Genomic DNA, 18,672 nt, shown 5'->3' on the forward strand with positions numbered 1-18,672 from the left:
CAAATGAACTTGTTGAAGACTGAAAATAAGGCTATCAAAATTCCTTTCATGAAATTCTACAATCATATATTGCAACAAAAAACTAGTGCATATAGTATAAAACAAAAACTGACAATAAGAGTTGACGATAAAACATTGCACTTCCTTCTTGCTATGAAATTTCGCTATAATGACCATTATTTTGAATTTCACTTTTATCTCAAACAAGATAATAGTTCTTTGAAAAAAAATTAACAAGAAGAAAATTAGAAGAGAATCAACAGAAAGCCAAAATAATATTAAAAAATAAATTTATATTATTTGTACTAATATTTCACCACTAACCCCACAGGTTAGGATATCAGTTATCACAACCAGAACCTTAACAACATGAAAAACAACCAAATATATGCTCATGTGTTTATTTATTTGATGATTTAATAAAACAATAACTGGGAAATGGACAAGCATGTCTCCAATTTGAATGTCTAACATACTAACCTTCAAAAGGAAAAGGTCCATTCTGGTCCATATGGTGCATTAAGAGAGGATATGAACCCATTTTCTGGGAATGAGCTAAAGGTATATTTGTCTTCGAGTTCAATTCCACCAGCTTATCCTGAAGAAGTATGATCTTTAGAACACTGGTTCTTCAATCAACATTACATCCTAAAAACATTAATTGATTAAATAAATTAAAACAAGAATCCCATCTTCAATGCTACATTTTTTATTACTATTAGCCAATTTTAATTTACTAGTATGATATCTGAGCTTAGAAAATAAATGAGAACTGCCATTTCTCATATATTAAGAGTAAACATGTTTCTATCAATACACTAATAGTATGGAAGTAAAGGAACATGTTTTACATGCAAAAAAATAAAATAAAACAAATTGCAGATGCCCTCAATATGCGTTAGAACCAAGGTTTATGTGAGGAAGAAGGGGAAGGCAAGAGCAACCAAATCAACAAGGGCAACCAGCACAAGTGTCAAAAGATGGGAAGAGACAGATGTCAAGTTGTAGAGGGGGGAGCATGCAACTGGAAATCATGAACCAAAAAAAGGCACAACTAGCCTACAACAACCACCCGAGACCACTAGGATATTCAAGGGTGAATTGGCAACGCAAGAGCGGAGGGATCTTTGCAAAGGAAAGAAGGGTATAACAGACTTGGAGAGGAAGGAGAAGGGGAAGTCAAAACTTGAAGAACAGGCTAGGAAGGAGAACGCCAACCTCTCGAAAGCTAGATGAAGTTAGGAATGAAAATTCATTTTCAGTAAAAGTGCTCAATACAAAAAGAATTTTCAGTTTATTTCTCTTTGTTTATTTACAACTCTTATACATTCCGTTACAAATACACTACAACTATTATTAGAGTTTACTATTTGTGTGGAAGTTGTGAGTGAGTCTGCAACTGAGGGTGCTGAAGTAGCTGATTCCCAAGTGACCCATCTTCAGGTTTGTACCAACTTGGTATTAGAGCATGACAAGGTGGAGGCTAGGGTAAAAGGTTAGAGGAGGATGTGACAGAGGTTAAAGGAGTAATGGAAACAATAAAAGAGTACCTTCTAGACCTTAAAGAGGCAACGTTGAACCAAGAAGCAGGGGATAAGGGCAAGGCTCCGATAACACATGAGCCATCCCACTCACACCCTCCTTTAGCAAGGGAATAGTCGAAACTACTACTAACTACAATAGAGGAGGTAATCTTAGAAAGAGAAGTTAATAGCGATGGAAGGAGAGAAAAGGAAAACGCAGGAGGGATTTCTAGTATCGACAATTGGAGTTACCATTATTTGCTAGAGTGGAGATGCTTGACCAGATATCTAGAGTTGAACAATATTTTAACATAAATAGATTAATGAAAATGAAGCAAGAGAGGTTGACGATAGCAAGGGTGTGTATGAAGGGAGACACCATACACTAGTTGCAATGGCGTGAGAAGTGACATGGTTTGAAATGGTTTGAAATGGTTTCTGCCACAATACAAAAAGACATCGCACAAAAAATTGATGTCTCTCCGACAAATAGGTATTGTTCACAAGTTTTATAACAGCTTTGGCCTATTGTTGATGTCTTATCAGAGGAAACGCTAAAGGTAGTTTTCATGAAAGAGTTGCTGGAAAAGATAAGGGTGGAAGTGGAGATGTTATATCCAAGAACATTAGAGAAGGTGATGGCACATGTATGTCAGGTGGAGAAGAACCAGATCATTGACAGTAAGTTTGGGAGCCAACCTAAAAGCCCAACCTAAAAACCCAAAGTGACCCAATACATTATAGTTTCACTCCTTCTACAGCCTTGTGACTATTTTGACCCACCCAAACACTTACAAAGCCAACAACCGGCCAAACTGTGTCACTAACACCCAACCTACGACCTAACCCAATACAAAACTGACTGGCAATTTTCCTAACCCGTCTATTAGAAGCAACTTTGACCCAAACCGCCACCTATCTACTAACCACATCCAAACACCCAGATCAAATGGCAATTCAACCATTCGTCAAACACCAACTTCTACCTTTAAGGCTACCATCAACTTTGATGCATTGACACCATACCCAAGAAGAGACAAGAATTTTCGACAGCTTACTAACGAAGAGTATCAATCTAGGGTGGAGAAAGGATTATGTTTTTTATGCGATGAAAAATTCATCCTAGGACATCGATGTTGTTTCTAACAACTCAGAGTTATGATTTTCAGGGAGGAAGAAACCGAAGAGGAAAAGGAAGGCCAAGATGATAACAAACTACGAACAGAGGAGAGAGAGATGGAAGTTAGCATCAACTCAACCTCAATGGTAGGATATGATTCACCAAAAATCATGAAGCTAACTGGACACCTAAAGGGTAGAGATGTAGTCGTTTTGTTGAACAGTGGGGCGACTCATAATTTCATTTCAGATAAGGTGGTTAATACACCCAAAATTTATGTGAATTTTGTCTGATTTGCAATATTATTGGGAAATGATTGGAAGATTAAAGGGCTAGAAAAGTGTGAAAATGTTGAACTTACTATACAAGGAATCACAATCATTCAAGATTTTCTTCCATTTAGATTGGGAGGCATTGACGTAATATTTTGGATTGATTGGTTGAGCCGTCTGGGGGAGGTCAAGACAAACTAGAAAACTCAAACAACGCAATTCATGTGGGAAGGGAAGAGAGTTGAAGTGAAAGGGGATTCTTCTTTAACCAGGCTAGAGGCTTCTTTCAAAGTTTTGATTAAATTCGTAGACAAATAGCCACACAGGAAACATAGGAGATTCACTTGTCTATTGTAGGGTTATTAGTTGAGTTTGATCAGCTATTCCATGAACCCTAGGTCCTTTTACCAACCAGTGCATATGATCACGCCATTCAGCTAGTCCAAAGAGCCCAACCACTAAACATATGCCCCTATCAATACCCTCACTACCTGTAGAACGAGATATAACGAATCGTGAGGGAGATGTTGACAGTTGGAGTGATTCATCCGAGTGTAAGCCTATTTTCCAACCCTATAATTTTGGCTCGAAAGAAGGATGGCGGATAAAAGTTCTACATAGACTACAAAGTTTTGAATCAAATCACAATTTCAAACAAATATTCAATTCTAGCAATTAACGAGTTGTTGGATGAATTAGTGGGAGTTGAGATATTTAGCAAGCTTGATCTTAAGTCGGGGTATCATCAAATTCGAGGGAGAGAGGAGGATGTTGAGAAGACAACTTTACTACAAATTCTTGGTAATGCCTTTCAGCCTATCCAACATACTAGCGACATTTCAAAGCCTAACGAATGAAATCTTCCGACCCTATTTGTGCAAATTTGTCTTTGTCTTTATTATGGCAAATTGATTTATAGTCAGGGTTTCAAGACCATCTCTTACATCTTAAGATAGTGTTTTGTCTCCTACATGACCATTAACTAGCTATGAATAGGAAGAAGTGCTCTTTCGAACAAGATCGAATTGAATACTTAAAGTAGAGGCAAACCCGAAAAAGATTCAAGATATGGTGGCTTGGCTAATTCCATAGGACTTGAGGGATTTATGGGGATTCCTAGGATTAATGGACTCTTATTGTCGATTTATAAGGGGGTACAAGAAGATAGCAGAGTTATTAACAAAGTTTTTGAGGAAAAATATATTTCATTAGACTGTCGAAGCACAAAATGCATTTGAGGTTTTGAAAACAACCATGGTTACGGTTCCAATCTTGGCAATGCTAGATTTTTTGAAAGAATTTGTTGTTGAAATAGATGTCTCTAGCAATGGTTTAGACACGATGCTCAAGGAATCAAGCAAAGTCAGTTTACAAGCGCAAGTTGATGGCTATAGTCATGGCATTTCAAAAATGATGCACTATCTTTTAGGGAGGCATTTCAAGGTTCACACCGATTAGAAAAGTTTGATGTTTTTGACAGACTAAAAGGTAATTGGTCACGACCAATAGAAATGACTCGTAAAAATGTTCAGTTATGATTTTGAGATAATTTACAAACCCAAGGGTGAGAATAAGGCAGTTGATGCCTTGTCCCAAAATCCAAAATTCTGAGAAGAATTGCAAGCTCTATCGACAATGCGGCTAATTAAAACAAATGATATTCAGCAAGAGGTGCAAAGAAACGAAAAATTACAAAATATTATTAGAGAAGTGCAAAGGAATCTTTTTTTCCCATAAAGATTACTCTCTGTAGGGTGGTAGTTTATTTTACAAGGGAAAGTTGGTTCTGTCAAGGAGCTCAAAATTTATTCAATAGTTCATCAATAAATTTCACTCCTCCCTGCATGGCGGAGATTCAAGATACTTCAAAACTTGCAAGAGAATGGCTTTGACATTGTATTGGGAAGGCATGAAAAGAGATGTACAGAGGAATGTGGCTAATTGTGAGGTATGTCAAAGAATGAAGTATGAAGCAATTTCTACAAGACTCCTTCAACCACTACCGATTCCAACTGAAACATAGAAAGATTATCAATGGATTTCATAACGGGGTTACCCAAGGTAAAAGGGACCAACACCATCTTAATAGTAATTGATTAGCTATCAAAGTATGGGCATTTCATGACTATGCAACACCTGTTTATAGCCAAGGAGGTGGTGGTTGTGTTTGTCAAAGAGATAGTCAGATTTCACGGTTTTCCTCATACTATTGTGATAGATAGGGATCATATTTTCATAAGTTTTGGGTGAAGTTGTTTAAGGCAACGGGTATTTTCTTAAAGTTTAGTTCAGGTTATCATCCGTAAACTAATGACCAAACAGAAGTTGTAAATCGGAGTTTGGAAACATATCTTCAAAAGCAGCCTAAAAGTTGGTCGAAGTGATTAAGTTGGGCAAAGTATTAGTATGATACTTCATTCTATAGAGTAGCAGGTATGATTCCCTTCAAGACGGTATATGGAAGGGATCCACCCCCACTTTTAAGGTGGATAGATGAGGTCTCAAAAGTTAATACGATGATAAGGGAATGGAACCTAATCTTGGATGAATTGAAGAATAATTTGTGCAAGACCCAAAATAGAATGAAAAAAATGCCGACAAAAATAGAAGAGAAGTGCAATATAATGTTGGTAAAAACATTTTCTTCCAAATGCAACCTTAACATTTTCGCTCCCTTGCTTCACGCTCAAATGAGAAACCGACTCCATGTTTTTACGGACCATATGAAATCATAGAGAAGGTGGGACAAGTCACATATAGGTTGAAGCTGCTTGAGTCTGCCAAGACACACTCGATTTTCCACGTTTCACAACTAAAGAAGCAAATAGGGTCAGTCGTCTTGTGCCAACCTCTACCTGATTGCTTAAATGGCAAAATGGAGTTGGTAGTTCAACCCAAAAAGATACTGGGTTACGAATATTCCAATCAAGGAGAATTAGAGTTGCTTACTAAATGGGTAGGGTTACCAAATTGTGAATGCACTTGGTAATTGTATAGCAACATCAGAAATCTCTTTCCCCAACTATAAAGTGAGGGCAAGGTGTCCCTCAATGGGCAGAGCAATGTTAAAACCAAGGTTTCTATGAGGAAAAAGGGGAAGGCAAGAGCAACTAAATCAGTAAGGGCAACCAACACGTGTCAAAAGATGGGAAGAGATAAATGTCAAGTTGCAAAGGGGGGGAGCATGCAACAGAAAATCATAAACCAAAAAAAGGCACAACAAGCCTACAACAACCACCCAGGACCACTAGGATATTCAAGTGTGAGTTGGTAGCACAAGAGAGGAGGTATCTTTGCAAAGGAGAAGGGGAAGGCAAAACTTGAAGAATAGCCCAAGAAGGAAAGCCCTAACCTCTCAAAAATTGGGTGAAGTTAGGAATGAAAATTCATTTTTACTAGCTTAGTTTATACAATTTTTGTGTTAAAGTTTGTAGATATTCTAGAATAGTAAAGGAGACAATTTGTATTCCATTTCAGTAAGTGCTCAACACAAAAAGAATTTCCATTTTATTTCTCTTTGTTTCTTTACAACTTTTATACATTCCGATACAAATACATTACAACTAATGTTCTAGTTTTGTTGCTTGTGTGGAAATTGTGAGTGAGTATGAAGTTAAGGGTGCCAAAACAGTTGATTTCTAGGTGATCCATCTTTAGGTCTATTCCGATATGTTGGATGGGAAAAGGGATCAAAATATGGAATAGCTACTAAGCATTGCAAAATGGTAAATTTTTTTAACACAGAAAAAATGACCTACATATTTTCACTAGAAACCCAAACCTGAACAAACATGTAAAAATAACACAAAAACAAAGCAGAAATACAACCACTCAACATAACAGCATGCCAGCATAGTTGTTGCTGACATCTGATGCAAATTGAAAATAAACCTAGAAACTTCTTTGCAGAATGGATACTTCTGTGAAAGATACTTTATTCTCAAGGTCAAGATTCCTTTCTACTTCAACTACTCAACCACTAAGTCCTTCACCCTTAGGTAACATTCTAAGACAGAAATAATTAAGCTTCTCTTCCACCAGCAGCTTCCTTTCTTTAATTTATTTCAGATTTTACAAGGTTACTACATTGCCAAAAAATGGTATAGGTTCTTTAATCTTTCAAAGTAGTAAGATGGAAGTAATGCTTTGCTTGCAATGAAATTTTGAAAAAAATATCTCAGGAATTTTAGTATTCATGTCTATTGAGAAGCCACTTTCTTATGCATGATGTATCTAATTTTTAGGAGTAATTTCTATTAGTCTAATGGGTGATTCCTAGAAAACCTAATCCACTATCTTCCTTTCTTTATGTTGTTTCACTCTCAAAACAGGTCAATTAACATTATAATGCTTTCTTTCAACTAATTTTTTAACTCACAGACATATAACTTACTAGATATAATTCTTTGCAACCAAAAAAAAAAAAAAAAGATAAATAAATAAATCAAAAGTCCTGCTATATCATTTCATTAAGATTTTTTACAACAAAAATCTGAAATGTCAATTGTATCAATTTTAGAAGTCAATCATAACTATTTCTAAAACCATTAACTAAAAGAATATAATGGTACCTTGGTAACATCATTAAAAATAATAGACAAATAATTGTCACACAAATTGACCATAATTTAGCAATCAACACATAATAATTTATTAGTCAGCATACCTTCCTGCTCTGCATCTTCTTCCCAAAATTATACTCTTCAAGTTTTTTACGCTTTCTCTGTAAAAGATTTTTATGAGTTCCTTTACATTTTAAAAAAAAAGGTTACCTAACTTTAATTTTGAGTATGCACATGCAGTACATAAAAGCTATGAAAATGAGAACTGTCACCACTAACTATTATGAAAGATAACAATCTTGTCAGTCAAAATATAGAAGCAATACTTAGCAAGCTGATAATGCACCATTAGACCATTGACAATTTTCTCCAGTTATAGCTAGATAAAGTTATCGTAGGGACCCTATTTCATTTATTCCTCATGCAACTACAAATAGCAGTGTTTTTTTCATCCTCATCTAGCTATTTTTATATCATCTGCAAACCAAATTCAGCTGACCCAGCATTCAACACAGATGAGGTCCTTCTGTTGCTCTAGAAAGCACCTAGAAATTCTATCCTGGAGTTGCCAAGTTACTGCAGGAAAATTAGGACAGCTGCCTACTTCAGCAAATATGGTGCCCCTCTGTTTTTTCATTCCTGGAAGCAAAAGTTTGACCACATCTAGTGTTGCCTAGTTGTTCTAATTTCATCCAACTTGTTGTAGATTCTTTGTAAGATGTTAGATTGATGGTTTGTTGAGCTTGATAAGGCAGAAGCAGATCTGCAATTTCATTTTCCAAATTACACAGAAATTCCAGACTGTGCTGTAGTTGAGTGGTTTCTGCCTATTGTCTGTCCAAACAATTTTGTCCAGTTCTATTGCTGCTTTACCTGGGGAACATTGTCAGTCTTCTCTACGAAACTCTCCAAGAGTCCACTGCCCTTGGCAGGTGCAGAATCTGCATGTCTGCAGTTACAGAAGAAGGCCCTTCTTGCCCAGATTATGGATGCTGCTCAACTTGGAAAATGAGAGCTACACTTCTGAATTTTTTACCAAGCACCAGCCTTCTTGCCCGAAATTCTTAGCAAACCATTACATGTAGTATTAGTCAGAATGAGGGATATTTTTAAAGAAATCAAGATGTGGTCATATTCCCTACTATAGATTCTTCTCAATCCACCCAAGAGTCTTCATAGTAGGTTGGAAGCCTATGTGTCCAAGATGTCATGCTATTTCTCCTTCCAGTTTGGAACCACTAGGCTGGAAACAAATGTTAATATGTTGTGCTAGTTGGAATTTTATTTTGTAAAGCTTAGACACAAATACCAAGCTTGCTATTATTCTTATTAGAATTGAAATAGTGATATATTTAGCTTTTCTCTTGAATTCTATCATTGTAGAAACTCTGATAGACTTTCAAGAGGAGACTCATTATTTTTTTTAGGTTAGTGGCGTTGGTCTTGGTTCTTTGGTTGGTTACTACCTTTTCTTGTGGTTAGGGGACGCTTAGGTTGTTGCCCAAGTCCCTTTGTTAGGCTTGTTGTTTTCTATTAATACATACATTTACTTACCAAAAAAAAAAAAAAAAAAAAAAAACTAGAAATAGCCAAGTGTATTTGTAATCTACCAAGTCGGCAACTAGGGAAGAAAATGATATGACAAGTCTTAACAAACCATCCAATTGGAAAGCATTCCAACTGACAATAGTTACAAGAATTGTACAATAAGTATCATAGCAATTCCAACTAAACAGGATTAGACGTTTTAGAAAAAAATTTCATTATAACTCTCCATTCTTTCTCACAACAAAGCAATCACTTCACCCAAAATTTTCAGTTAATAGGTATGAACCCAAAATGGTATGTTGGGCCTTACAAACTTCTTCACATGAACTTGCATGAGGCATGAATAAACCATAGATACACGAGAATACAAACTTATTATGATTTAATTAACAACAAAAAAGTTCGAACACAAGAACACTTGGTAAGGTGCAAGTATCATATTAAATAACCACCAAACTCAAAAACTTAAGTTGAAAAGTAAAAAACCACCAATTATCAAGGTGTATCAAAAGAAGAAAGGTAGCAATATAATTCCATCGCATGGTGAAGTGTATTCAATAGATAAGTTTGGAGCATTCAAATTGGAATTAGATAGCCCTAGGACATGTGTGCAAGATAGCATAACAACTAATATGTTTGAATTGACATGTTGGCAGGAAAACAAAATAGATAATGTATTTGAATTGCACTGTTGGCTGAAAAATGGGAGGGCGTTAACGCACTTCTAAATAAGAGGAGAAAATTGAAGGCACCAAAGGAAAACAAAAAAGAATTTGGGGATTGTGGGGGCTTCAGCCTAGGGGCATTGGCATCTTTGTTGCCAATATTCATTTGTCTACTGTTATTGATAATTTCATAATAATTCCTGCATAGATTTGGTTGTATTTTGCTAGTTTCGATTAATAAAACAATTAGTTGTCCAGGTTTCCATCAAACTTAGTATCAGAGCAGTACGATTTTAAGAATGGGAATAATTGATGTGATACAAGATGAAAATAGAAGATGGAGGATTGTTCGGCAATTAACGCAATTGGAGATCCAAACAATATAGGTGAATGAAATTTACTTTCGTGATGAAAGAATAAAAAAACTCAATCACAACTGTGAATTAATTCATGGGTGGTTCTTATGGTAAAAGAAGACAAATTGGATGAAGACGACATCGTAATCATATTTGACAAGAAACAAAAAGAAAGAGTCAAAGAAGGATGAAACTAAAGACAAAGACGAAGAGAAGGGATCTTGTATTCATGAAACACAACTCAAACAAGAGACCCAATCCAACCCAAACCAGGTATGTATCTTCAATTCACACATCAACCAATCTAAGTACACACTTTTTCTTCCAATCCACCACTCAGCCCAATCCTCACAATCAATTATCTAAGCCCATCCTACTAATGTTTGAGCCAACTCAATTATCATTTAAATATTCCAAATCCAAACAACCCTGCACAACAATAACCCTAGACCAAGACTCGACCCAAAACCCAATTGGCCCACATCAACTCATATGTTTTATACCCAGGCCCAACTACACCAATCCAACCCAATTTACCTAAATAAAATTCATCTTAACCTTTAAGCCCAAGCCCACTTATATACACCCCTTTTATGCACACCATACTCTTGACCAAGCCCATTTACCCCACCTATGTGTCAATTTGGCAGCATAAATGAACTGAATGTCCCGCCAATGGACGTTTTGGATGTGCATAGAAACCCTTCCTTAGGAGTGTTAATTGAATGGAAGGATCTACCCACATGGAAGTGTACATGGGAGACTTTTGATGCTATTCGAGATCATTTTCCCTCTCTTTACTTTGAAGACAAGGTGAATCTTCTAAAGGGAGAGTATTGATAGACCACCCATTATAAAGGTGTATTAAAGGAAGAAAGGTACCAGTGTAATTCCATTGCATGGTGAAATGCATTCAATAGATAAGGTTGGAGCATTCAAATTGCAATCAAATAAAGTCAAAACATGTGTGTAAGATAGCATAATAGATATGTTTGAATTGAATGCTAGCAAGACAATAAAATAAATAATGTATTTGAACTGGGTTATTGGCTTGAAAATAGGAGTGAGCGAATGCACTTATAAATAAAAGGAGAAAACTAGAGGAAGGCATCAAGGGAAAACAAAAGGGAATTTGGGGTTTTGGGGGCTTCGGCCTAGTAGGACTAGCATCTCTGTTGCCAATATTCATTTGTCTACTGTTATCAATAATTTCAAAATAATTCTAGCATAGCTTTGACTGCATTTTGCTAGTTTTGATTAATGAAGCAATTGGTTGCCTAGGTTTCCATCAAACTTGGTATCAAAGCAGTATTATTTTGAGAATAGGAATGGTTGACGTGATGCAAGTTAAAAATGAAAGATGAAGGTTTGTCCAACGTTGACGTAATTGGAGATCCGAATGTTATGGGCAAATGAAATTTATCTTTGTTCTAAAAGAATAGAAAAACTCAATCACAACTATGAATGTAAGTCACAGGTGGTTCTTATAGTGGAAGAGGACGAATTGCATGTACAGGGCATCGTAATCATATTTGACAAGAAACAAGAAGACATAGTTGAAGAATGAAACTAAGGATGAAGATGAAGAGAAAAGAGCTTGTATTCATGAAACATAACTCAAACAAGTGACCCAACCCAGCTCAAACCAAGTATGTATCTTCAATTCACATGTCAACCCATCTAAGTGCACCCCTTCTATTTCTAATCTACCACTCAACCTAATCCTCACAATCAATTATGCCCACCCTACTTATATTTGACCCAGCTCAATCATCATTTGAACTTTCTAAATCCAAACAACTCACAGAACAACAAACTAAGACCAAGACCCGACCCAACCCAAAACACAATTAGCCCACATCAACTCATATGTTTTATATGCATGCCTAAGTACACCAATCCAACCCAATTTACATAAATAAAATCCATCTGAACCTTTAAGCCCAAGCCCAGATATATACACCCTTTTTATGCATACCACTCTTAACTAAGTCAATTTACCCCACCTATGTATCAATTTGGCAGCACAAATGAACTAAATGTCCAACCAAAGTACATTTTGGATATGCATAGAAACCCTTCCTTAGAAGTGTTAATCGAATGGAAAAATATGTCCAAATGGGAGTGTACATGGGAGACTCTTGATGCTATTCACGACCATTTTTTCGTTTTTCACCTTGAGGACAAGGTGAATCTTTTATGGGGGGAGTATTGATAGACCACCCATTACCAAGGTGCATAGAAGGAAGAAGGGCAACAATGTAATTCCATTACATAGTAAAGTGCATTCAATAAATAAGGCGGTGCATTCAAATTGGAATCAAATTAAGCCAGGACATGTGTGCAAGATTCCATAATAAATAATATGTTTGAATTCAAATGCTGGTAGGATAACAAAATAGATAATGTATTTAAACCGAGCTGTTGGTTGGAAAACGGGAAGGAATTGATTCACTTATAAATAAGAGAAGAAAATTGGAGGAAGGCATCAAAGGAAAACAAAAGTGAATTTGGGGATTTTGGAGGCTTCGGCTTATGGGGACTATAATCTTTGTTTTCAGTATTCATTTGCCAACTGTTATTGATAATTTCATAATAATTTCAGCATAGATTTGGTTGTATTTTTCTAGTTTCGATTAATAAAGAAATTGGTTACCCAAGTTTCCATAAAAAAGTATGTGCTCAACAACAGAATTTAATCTCTAACACTAAAATATTCTTGCATTCTCTTACCAACAAAACAATCTAGATAGGGAAGTTGGAATTGTTGACCTGACAGGGACCCAACACATATATTTATTAATAATAAAAGACACTACTGCTGACAATAAGAGGTGTCAACTCTTCCTAAGGGAAATAGAGATATCTTTCCCCTCAATCAGCCAAAGGTTGCCTAAAATAATCAAATAATAACATTCTCCTCCCTTTCCTCAATCCAAGTACTCTATTTATTCTTCCAATATTTCAAATTATCAATTCAAATATTGATCAAATAAAATATACTATCCCAATCAAATCAAATATATTATTCAGATCAAGTCTAATATATTATTATCTTTAAATATATATTATTAATTATTATTTTATTACTATTATTATATGTCTAATCCTAACATTATACACCCTTTAGAAACCACCTTTACCTCAAGGTGGGTTTTGTGCAAAACGGGTTGTATTAGGAATGGTTTTGGTTGTAATTGAAACAAATATTGTTTGATTTAGTGGATTGTGTTCGGACTTAACACATGAATGATTGGATCTAGTGGGTAAGTTGTCTTTGGATTAACCCAACTAGGTTTTGGGTCAATCCTAATGATTGAGTTTGGTTTTAACTGTAAAAGGTTTGGGCTTGGTTAGCATTGGTTTAAATTGGTATGATAAGTTGGGCTTGGGTTGGATTACAAGTGTTTGGATTGCAAATTAAGTTAGGTAAATGGTGTAATTTGACGTGGTGAGTTAGGTTGTGTTATACTCTGATCGGGTGCAACCATTTGACAACTCTTTTCCCTTGTTTCATCTTCTCCTTCAATATACTCTACCTGCATCCCCAATGTTAGAAGCTCTTAGCTGTCAAGCAAATGAACAATTTATAGAATTTTGGTTTCATCGAAAACAACCAATTTTCATCAAAATCTATCGAATTACCCCAGAATCTGTTGAATCACACTTTTGGACCACTGCTAACTTTGTAAATTCAATGGAGCCTACCAATTTGTAGTTAGAGTTGTCAAAATTTATCAATTTCACCTTCTGATTATTAAGATAATTGATTTTTCGTCGAAAACCTCCAACTCAACAAAATCAATTCCACCCTTCTCCACCAAATCAACTTATCTCCTCTTATTTTTCATCACTCACAATCAGGACGGCATTGTCATTGAATCCATCCTTATCCACCAGGAACACTGCTAACCATTTAAATATACAGTTGTGATCACACTCGAGTTTGCCTTCCCAATGGAGACAAATTTCTTTTTTTTGACATATCTTAATGTTAGAAACCCAATTCTTATTAAACAAAAACAAAGGATAAAAACATAAAATACATAATAAAATAAAACTATTTCATCAATAAAAATATTACAAGAATAAACCGAACATTCGAAGAGTTCAAGACCTTCCATTGTAGACAGTTTGAAGAATCCAGAATCTCTCATTTTCTGATCGTTCAAGGCACCAGAGACCTCCCATAATCAACCAAGATTGGCTACCCAAATAACTAAACCCTAATATGTTCTCTTTTTTTTCTCTTTAAAACTTGATACCCTTTTTATAATGAAGACTACCATTAGATTGAGAACAAATGTCACAATCTTAATATTTTTTTCCCCCCGAAAACCACCTTATCCTCAAGGTGGAGGTTTTTTTTTTCATATATATTTTTAAAAATTTTTCTTTTTCTTTCTGATTTTTTTCATACTTTTTTTTTCTTTGTCCAGCCCTCTGTCCTTGACTAACAACTATTTTTACTTTTTTTTTTTCTAGTTGTATCCCACTCCTTTCCCTGTAACCATTTTCCTTCTTTTTTTTACTTTTTCTTTTGACAGTTGTTTACACCATCTTCTTCATACCACTATTTTATCTTTTTCTATCCCCACTTTTTCTAACTTTTTTTTCTCTCTTCTTCCTCTTCTCTTCATATTGTTCTTCTCCTCGTCTTTTTCTCTTTTTCTTTCTTCTCTTCCTCTTCTCTCTTCTACTCTTCATTGTTTTTGCTGCTTCTTTTTCTTCTCTTTATTTTGTTTTTTTTTTCTAGTCATTTCTAGGGATCGACTTTGGCGACTTTTCAGATCTCCAGTCGTCGTCATGTCGATTTGTTTTTCCATTGCCAATTTGCCTTTCACCATCGTCATCTCTAGCCAATCTCGTTCCGAAAGAACCTTTCAGCAAAGATCCACCTTCGACCAATGAGTTTTCGACTTTCTCATCCATCTCTAGTCATTTCTCTCATCGAAATCTCAGCAAAAACTGAGATCGAACTGCTCTGATATCATTTGTTAGGAACTCAATTCTTATTCAACAAAAACAAAGGATAAAAACATAAAATGCATAATAAAATAAAATTATTTCATTAATAAAAAGTTTGTAAGGATAAACTGAACAATTCGAGGAGTTTAAGACCTTCCATTTCTGACAATTTGAGGAGTCCAGTACCTCCCACAATTAGCCAAGATTGGTTGTCCAAATAACAAAACCCCAATATTATTTCTCCTTTTTTTCTCTTTGAAACTTGAAACCCTTTTTTATAATGAAGGCTATCGTTAGATTAATGAAAAGTGTCCCAATCCTAACACTCAAGCTTTCAATTTTTTCAGTCATTGAAACCATAACCAACTTCCTTTCTCATCCAACATGACATCGATTTGTCTCATTCTCATACTGTTCTAATACCAATTGATATGGATCCAACGGATATATTTATTAATAATAAAATAAATTAATATTGGTAATAAAAGGTGTCAACTCCTCTCAAGGCAAATAGAGGTGTCTTTCCTCCCAATTAGCTGAAAGCGGTCTAAAATAGCCACATAATAATATTCTTCTTCCTCTCCTCAATTCAACTACTCTATTTACTCTTCCAATATTTTAAATTTTCAAGTCAAATATTGATCAAATCAAATATATTATTCTAATCAAATCAAATATACTATCCTAATCAAATCAAATATACTATTCAAATCAAATTTAATTTATTATCCTCATTAAATATATGTTATTAATTATATTATTATTATCCTATCAAAACAATTATTAAATCTTGTCCAATTTAAAACTTGAAATTTAAGAATTAAAAATTACTCAATACTCTGCTTGACAAGCGAGCTAAACCTAGGCCACTATTATCATCATACAAACAAGAAGAGTGGCCTACCTAAATTTTATTGTCCTCTAAGTTATAAGGGTTTTTGTTAGGATTGGGATATTTCTCCTCAATCTAACAGAAGTCTTCATTATAAAAGGGTATTAAGTTTCAAAGAAAGAAAAAGGAGAAAAAAATATTAGAATTTTGTTATTTCAGCAACCAATTTTGACTGATTGTAGGAGGTCTCCGACGTCTCAAATAGTCGAAAAATAGGAGGCCTCAAACTTCTCAAACTGTCCAGAATGAGAGGTCTCAAACTCTTCAAATTGTTTGGTTTATCCTTGTAATTCTTTCATTAATAAAATAATTTTTCGTTTATCATGTTTTTGTGTTTTATTTTTTTGTTTTAGATGAATTAAGAGTTGGGGTCCTAAAATAAGAGGAGAATCACCCAACATAAAATACAAACATCCAATATGCTCTTTCATCATCTATTTTTGAAAATAAGGGGTATTATAACATAATAATAAATTGAATCCTAAATACCGTTGAAGTCCGCTTCAATTGATTGACAAAATGGTTGATTAGACGAAAGTAGATTTCACAGTTCTTCACAATTTTCTTGTCATATTGTTTTAGTGATTGAAAGAATGGACACCATTTCAGTTCCACGGATGACAACAGGCAATAATATAGCCAAGACATTTCAAAATTTTGAAATGATACAATCAATTTAAAAGGAGAAAAAACCATCTACACCTTAATGCAACAAGCAGAAATATCCATGAGACGTTTCGAAATTTCAAGATAATAAATGAAACTAAAAGAAACAAAAACTTACAGTCATCCACCTACACCTCAATGCAACGTCGCGTACAGTTTTGTCACGCAAAGTAGTCGCAATCTTTACATATCTCATGATGTTTGGTTCATCAGCATATCTACATACAAAAACAAAACAAAAAAACCCAAAAAGTAAAAGATTTGATTGAAATTAATTCATGGAAGCAGTTAAACTATGTCAAAGCCCAAAACAAAAGTACCTACTTGGCAAGACCTTCCTCCAATTTAAGCTGCTCATCCATAGACCAGTCGACGGCCAATCCAGTATCATGTTTGAGGCCGGAGTAATCCAGAAAAGTAGTCGTAGAAGAAGAATTGAGCGGTTGAAGCAATCCAGGGATGAAGCCAGATGAAGAAGCAAAGTAACTACCCATTTCAAAACCCACACTCATAGGATTTGAATTAGGATTGGGAATCACCTCTAAATTGCAATTGCTGTTTTTCAAACCAAATCCCCTCATCTTTGAGGATGACTCAGCAGCCATTTTCTCCCAATTCTCACTTCAATCTAACCAACAACATAACCCAATTCACCATCCATAATAGACACCTAACTTAAAAACAAGATTTTTGATTGTTGAGTTACCTTTTCAGGCAACTTTCTTTCCGAAGGACCTCTAATTGGCTCTTCTTCTGTGTAACTTTGTCTCTCACTAAATCACTAAATACTTAGTTCTATTGCTATTGCTCCTCCTGCTTACAACACTTCATGCTTCTTCTTTCTATTATTTCTCTCCTCCAATCAAACAAAAAGCTTTTCACATAATTATATTTTTTAAAATTTAATAATTGATGTTGCCAGATCTTGGAATTCAACAACAGTGCGAATCTCCATAAGCGTTTGTTGCCAATAATTGTGGACTCTCCACCTTTCCTTTTGTACACCGTTTTTTGGTTTTTAAATTTCTTTTCCCATTTTATTATTTTATTTTAGCATATTACAATTTTCTCCGATGAGGTTTAGCTGTACACCTTTGAATTAGGGATACAAAAACCCCGACCTGGCCCTCGGAGCCCAACTTGGGTTCGAAATAACACTTGGGCCTGGGCTGGAAATTTTGGCCTTTGGATATACCCGAGTGACAGAATAGTAATGCGGTTTTGTAAATTTTTTTCTTTTTTTGGTGAGTAGCTTTGTAAAATTTCAGGTAGTCATTTGTGCATAATTCTAATAGCCTCCTCAAAAATTATATAAAGCCTCCTAATAAGTTTCACAAAGTCCATTAACCCTTATATTTGAAAGATTAGAGTTGAAGTTGGATTTAAATTTAGCCAAATTGAGTTAAGTCAAATCAAGCTTAAGTTGGAACTAACTCTAGTCGACCTAGCTTGAGAAGACTCGACCTCATCTCAAAGTTGTTTAAGTTCGGCTCATTTGAGGGGAGTTGATCTTGAATCTGAATTTAATGTTGAGTTGAAATGAGCTTTAAGCTTGAGTTAATACTATAACCAAGCAAAAAATAATTAAAACAACGTCATTTTAATGTGTAATTGTCAAACAATGTTGTTTCAATCATGAGAATGGTAGAACTGTGATAAGGGATCAAACAATTGATCATGAGAATCATATTTATGCATTAACTGGTCATTCCAGAAATATTCATAATCTCAACATTACAATGAATAAGGCACATGTAATGATTATGAGATTATCATAGTGTAGAGCAATCTCACCAAAGTGGTGACAATTCTCACATGTCAAAATTTTTATAGACAACTTAATGCAACACATGGATGCATATTGTAGACGTGTTTATCGGACTAACTCGATTAGAGGATATCTATATGGATGGTTACTCCAATATCTATGGAATAAATCTTTTAAACACCACAGGTGTATATGATCTTTTGATTTGAGATCCCTAAACTGTCTTATGTAAGAATTGGTATGGTTTAACATTATCTAATGTGTCATCGTAATTTGGATAATTATAAAGGTAATAATTTGCTATGACAGCTTGATAATTGATCAATAAATGA

At 34.9% G+C, this 18,672-nt stretch overlaps 1 protein-coding gene across 5 annotated transcripts in view; it reads right to left on the reverse strand.

Moving 5' to 3' along the window:
- The window catches only part of LOC123216533, a 33,386-nt gene extending 15,786 nt beyond the window's left edge, over positions 1-17,600 (reverse strand). For 2 of the 5 annotated variants that reach the window (XM_044636970.1, XM_044636972.1), the window contains exons 1-4: positions 16,897-17,600; positions 16,691-16,790; positions 7,582-7,638; positions 481-598 (exon numbers count right to left, since the gene is read on the reverse strand). In XM_044636970.1, coding sequence (XP_044492905.1) covers positions 481-598; positions 7,582-7,638; positions 16,691-16,790; positions 16,897-17,177 — 556 coding nt within the window. In that variant the 5' untranslated portion in view covers positions 17,178-17,600. Of the gene's footprint in view, positions 1-480; positions 599-7,581; positions 7,639-16,690; positions 16,791-16,892 lie in introns of all 5 variants that reach the window. The other 3 variants (XM_044636971.1, XM_044636974.1, XM_044636973.1) reach the window with 3 other exon arrangements.
- Positions 17,601-18,672: the final 1,072 nt, after the last annotated feature.

The sequence above is a fragment of the Mangifera indica genome, chromosome 5 (genome assembly GCF_011075055.1).
Source record: "Mangifera indica cultivar Alphonso chromosome 5, CATAS_Mindica_2.1, whole genome shotgun sequence".
NCBI lineage: Eukaryota > Viridiplantae > Streptophyta > Magnoliopsida > Sapindales > Anacardiaceae > Mangifera > Mangifera indica.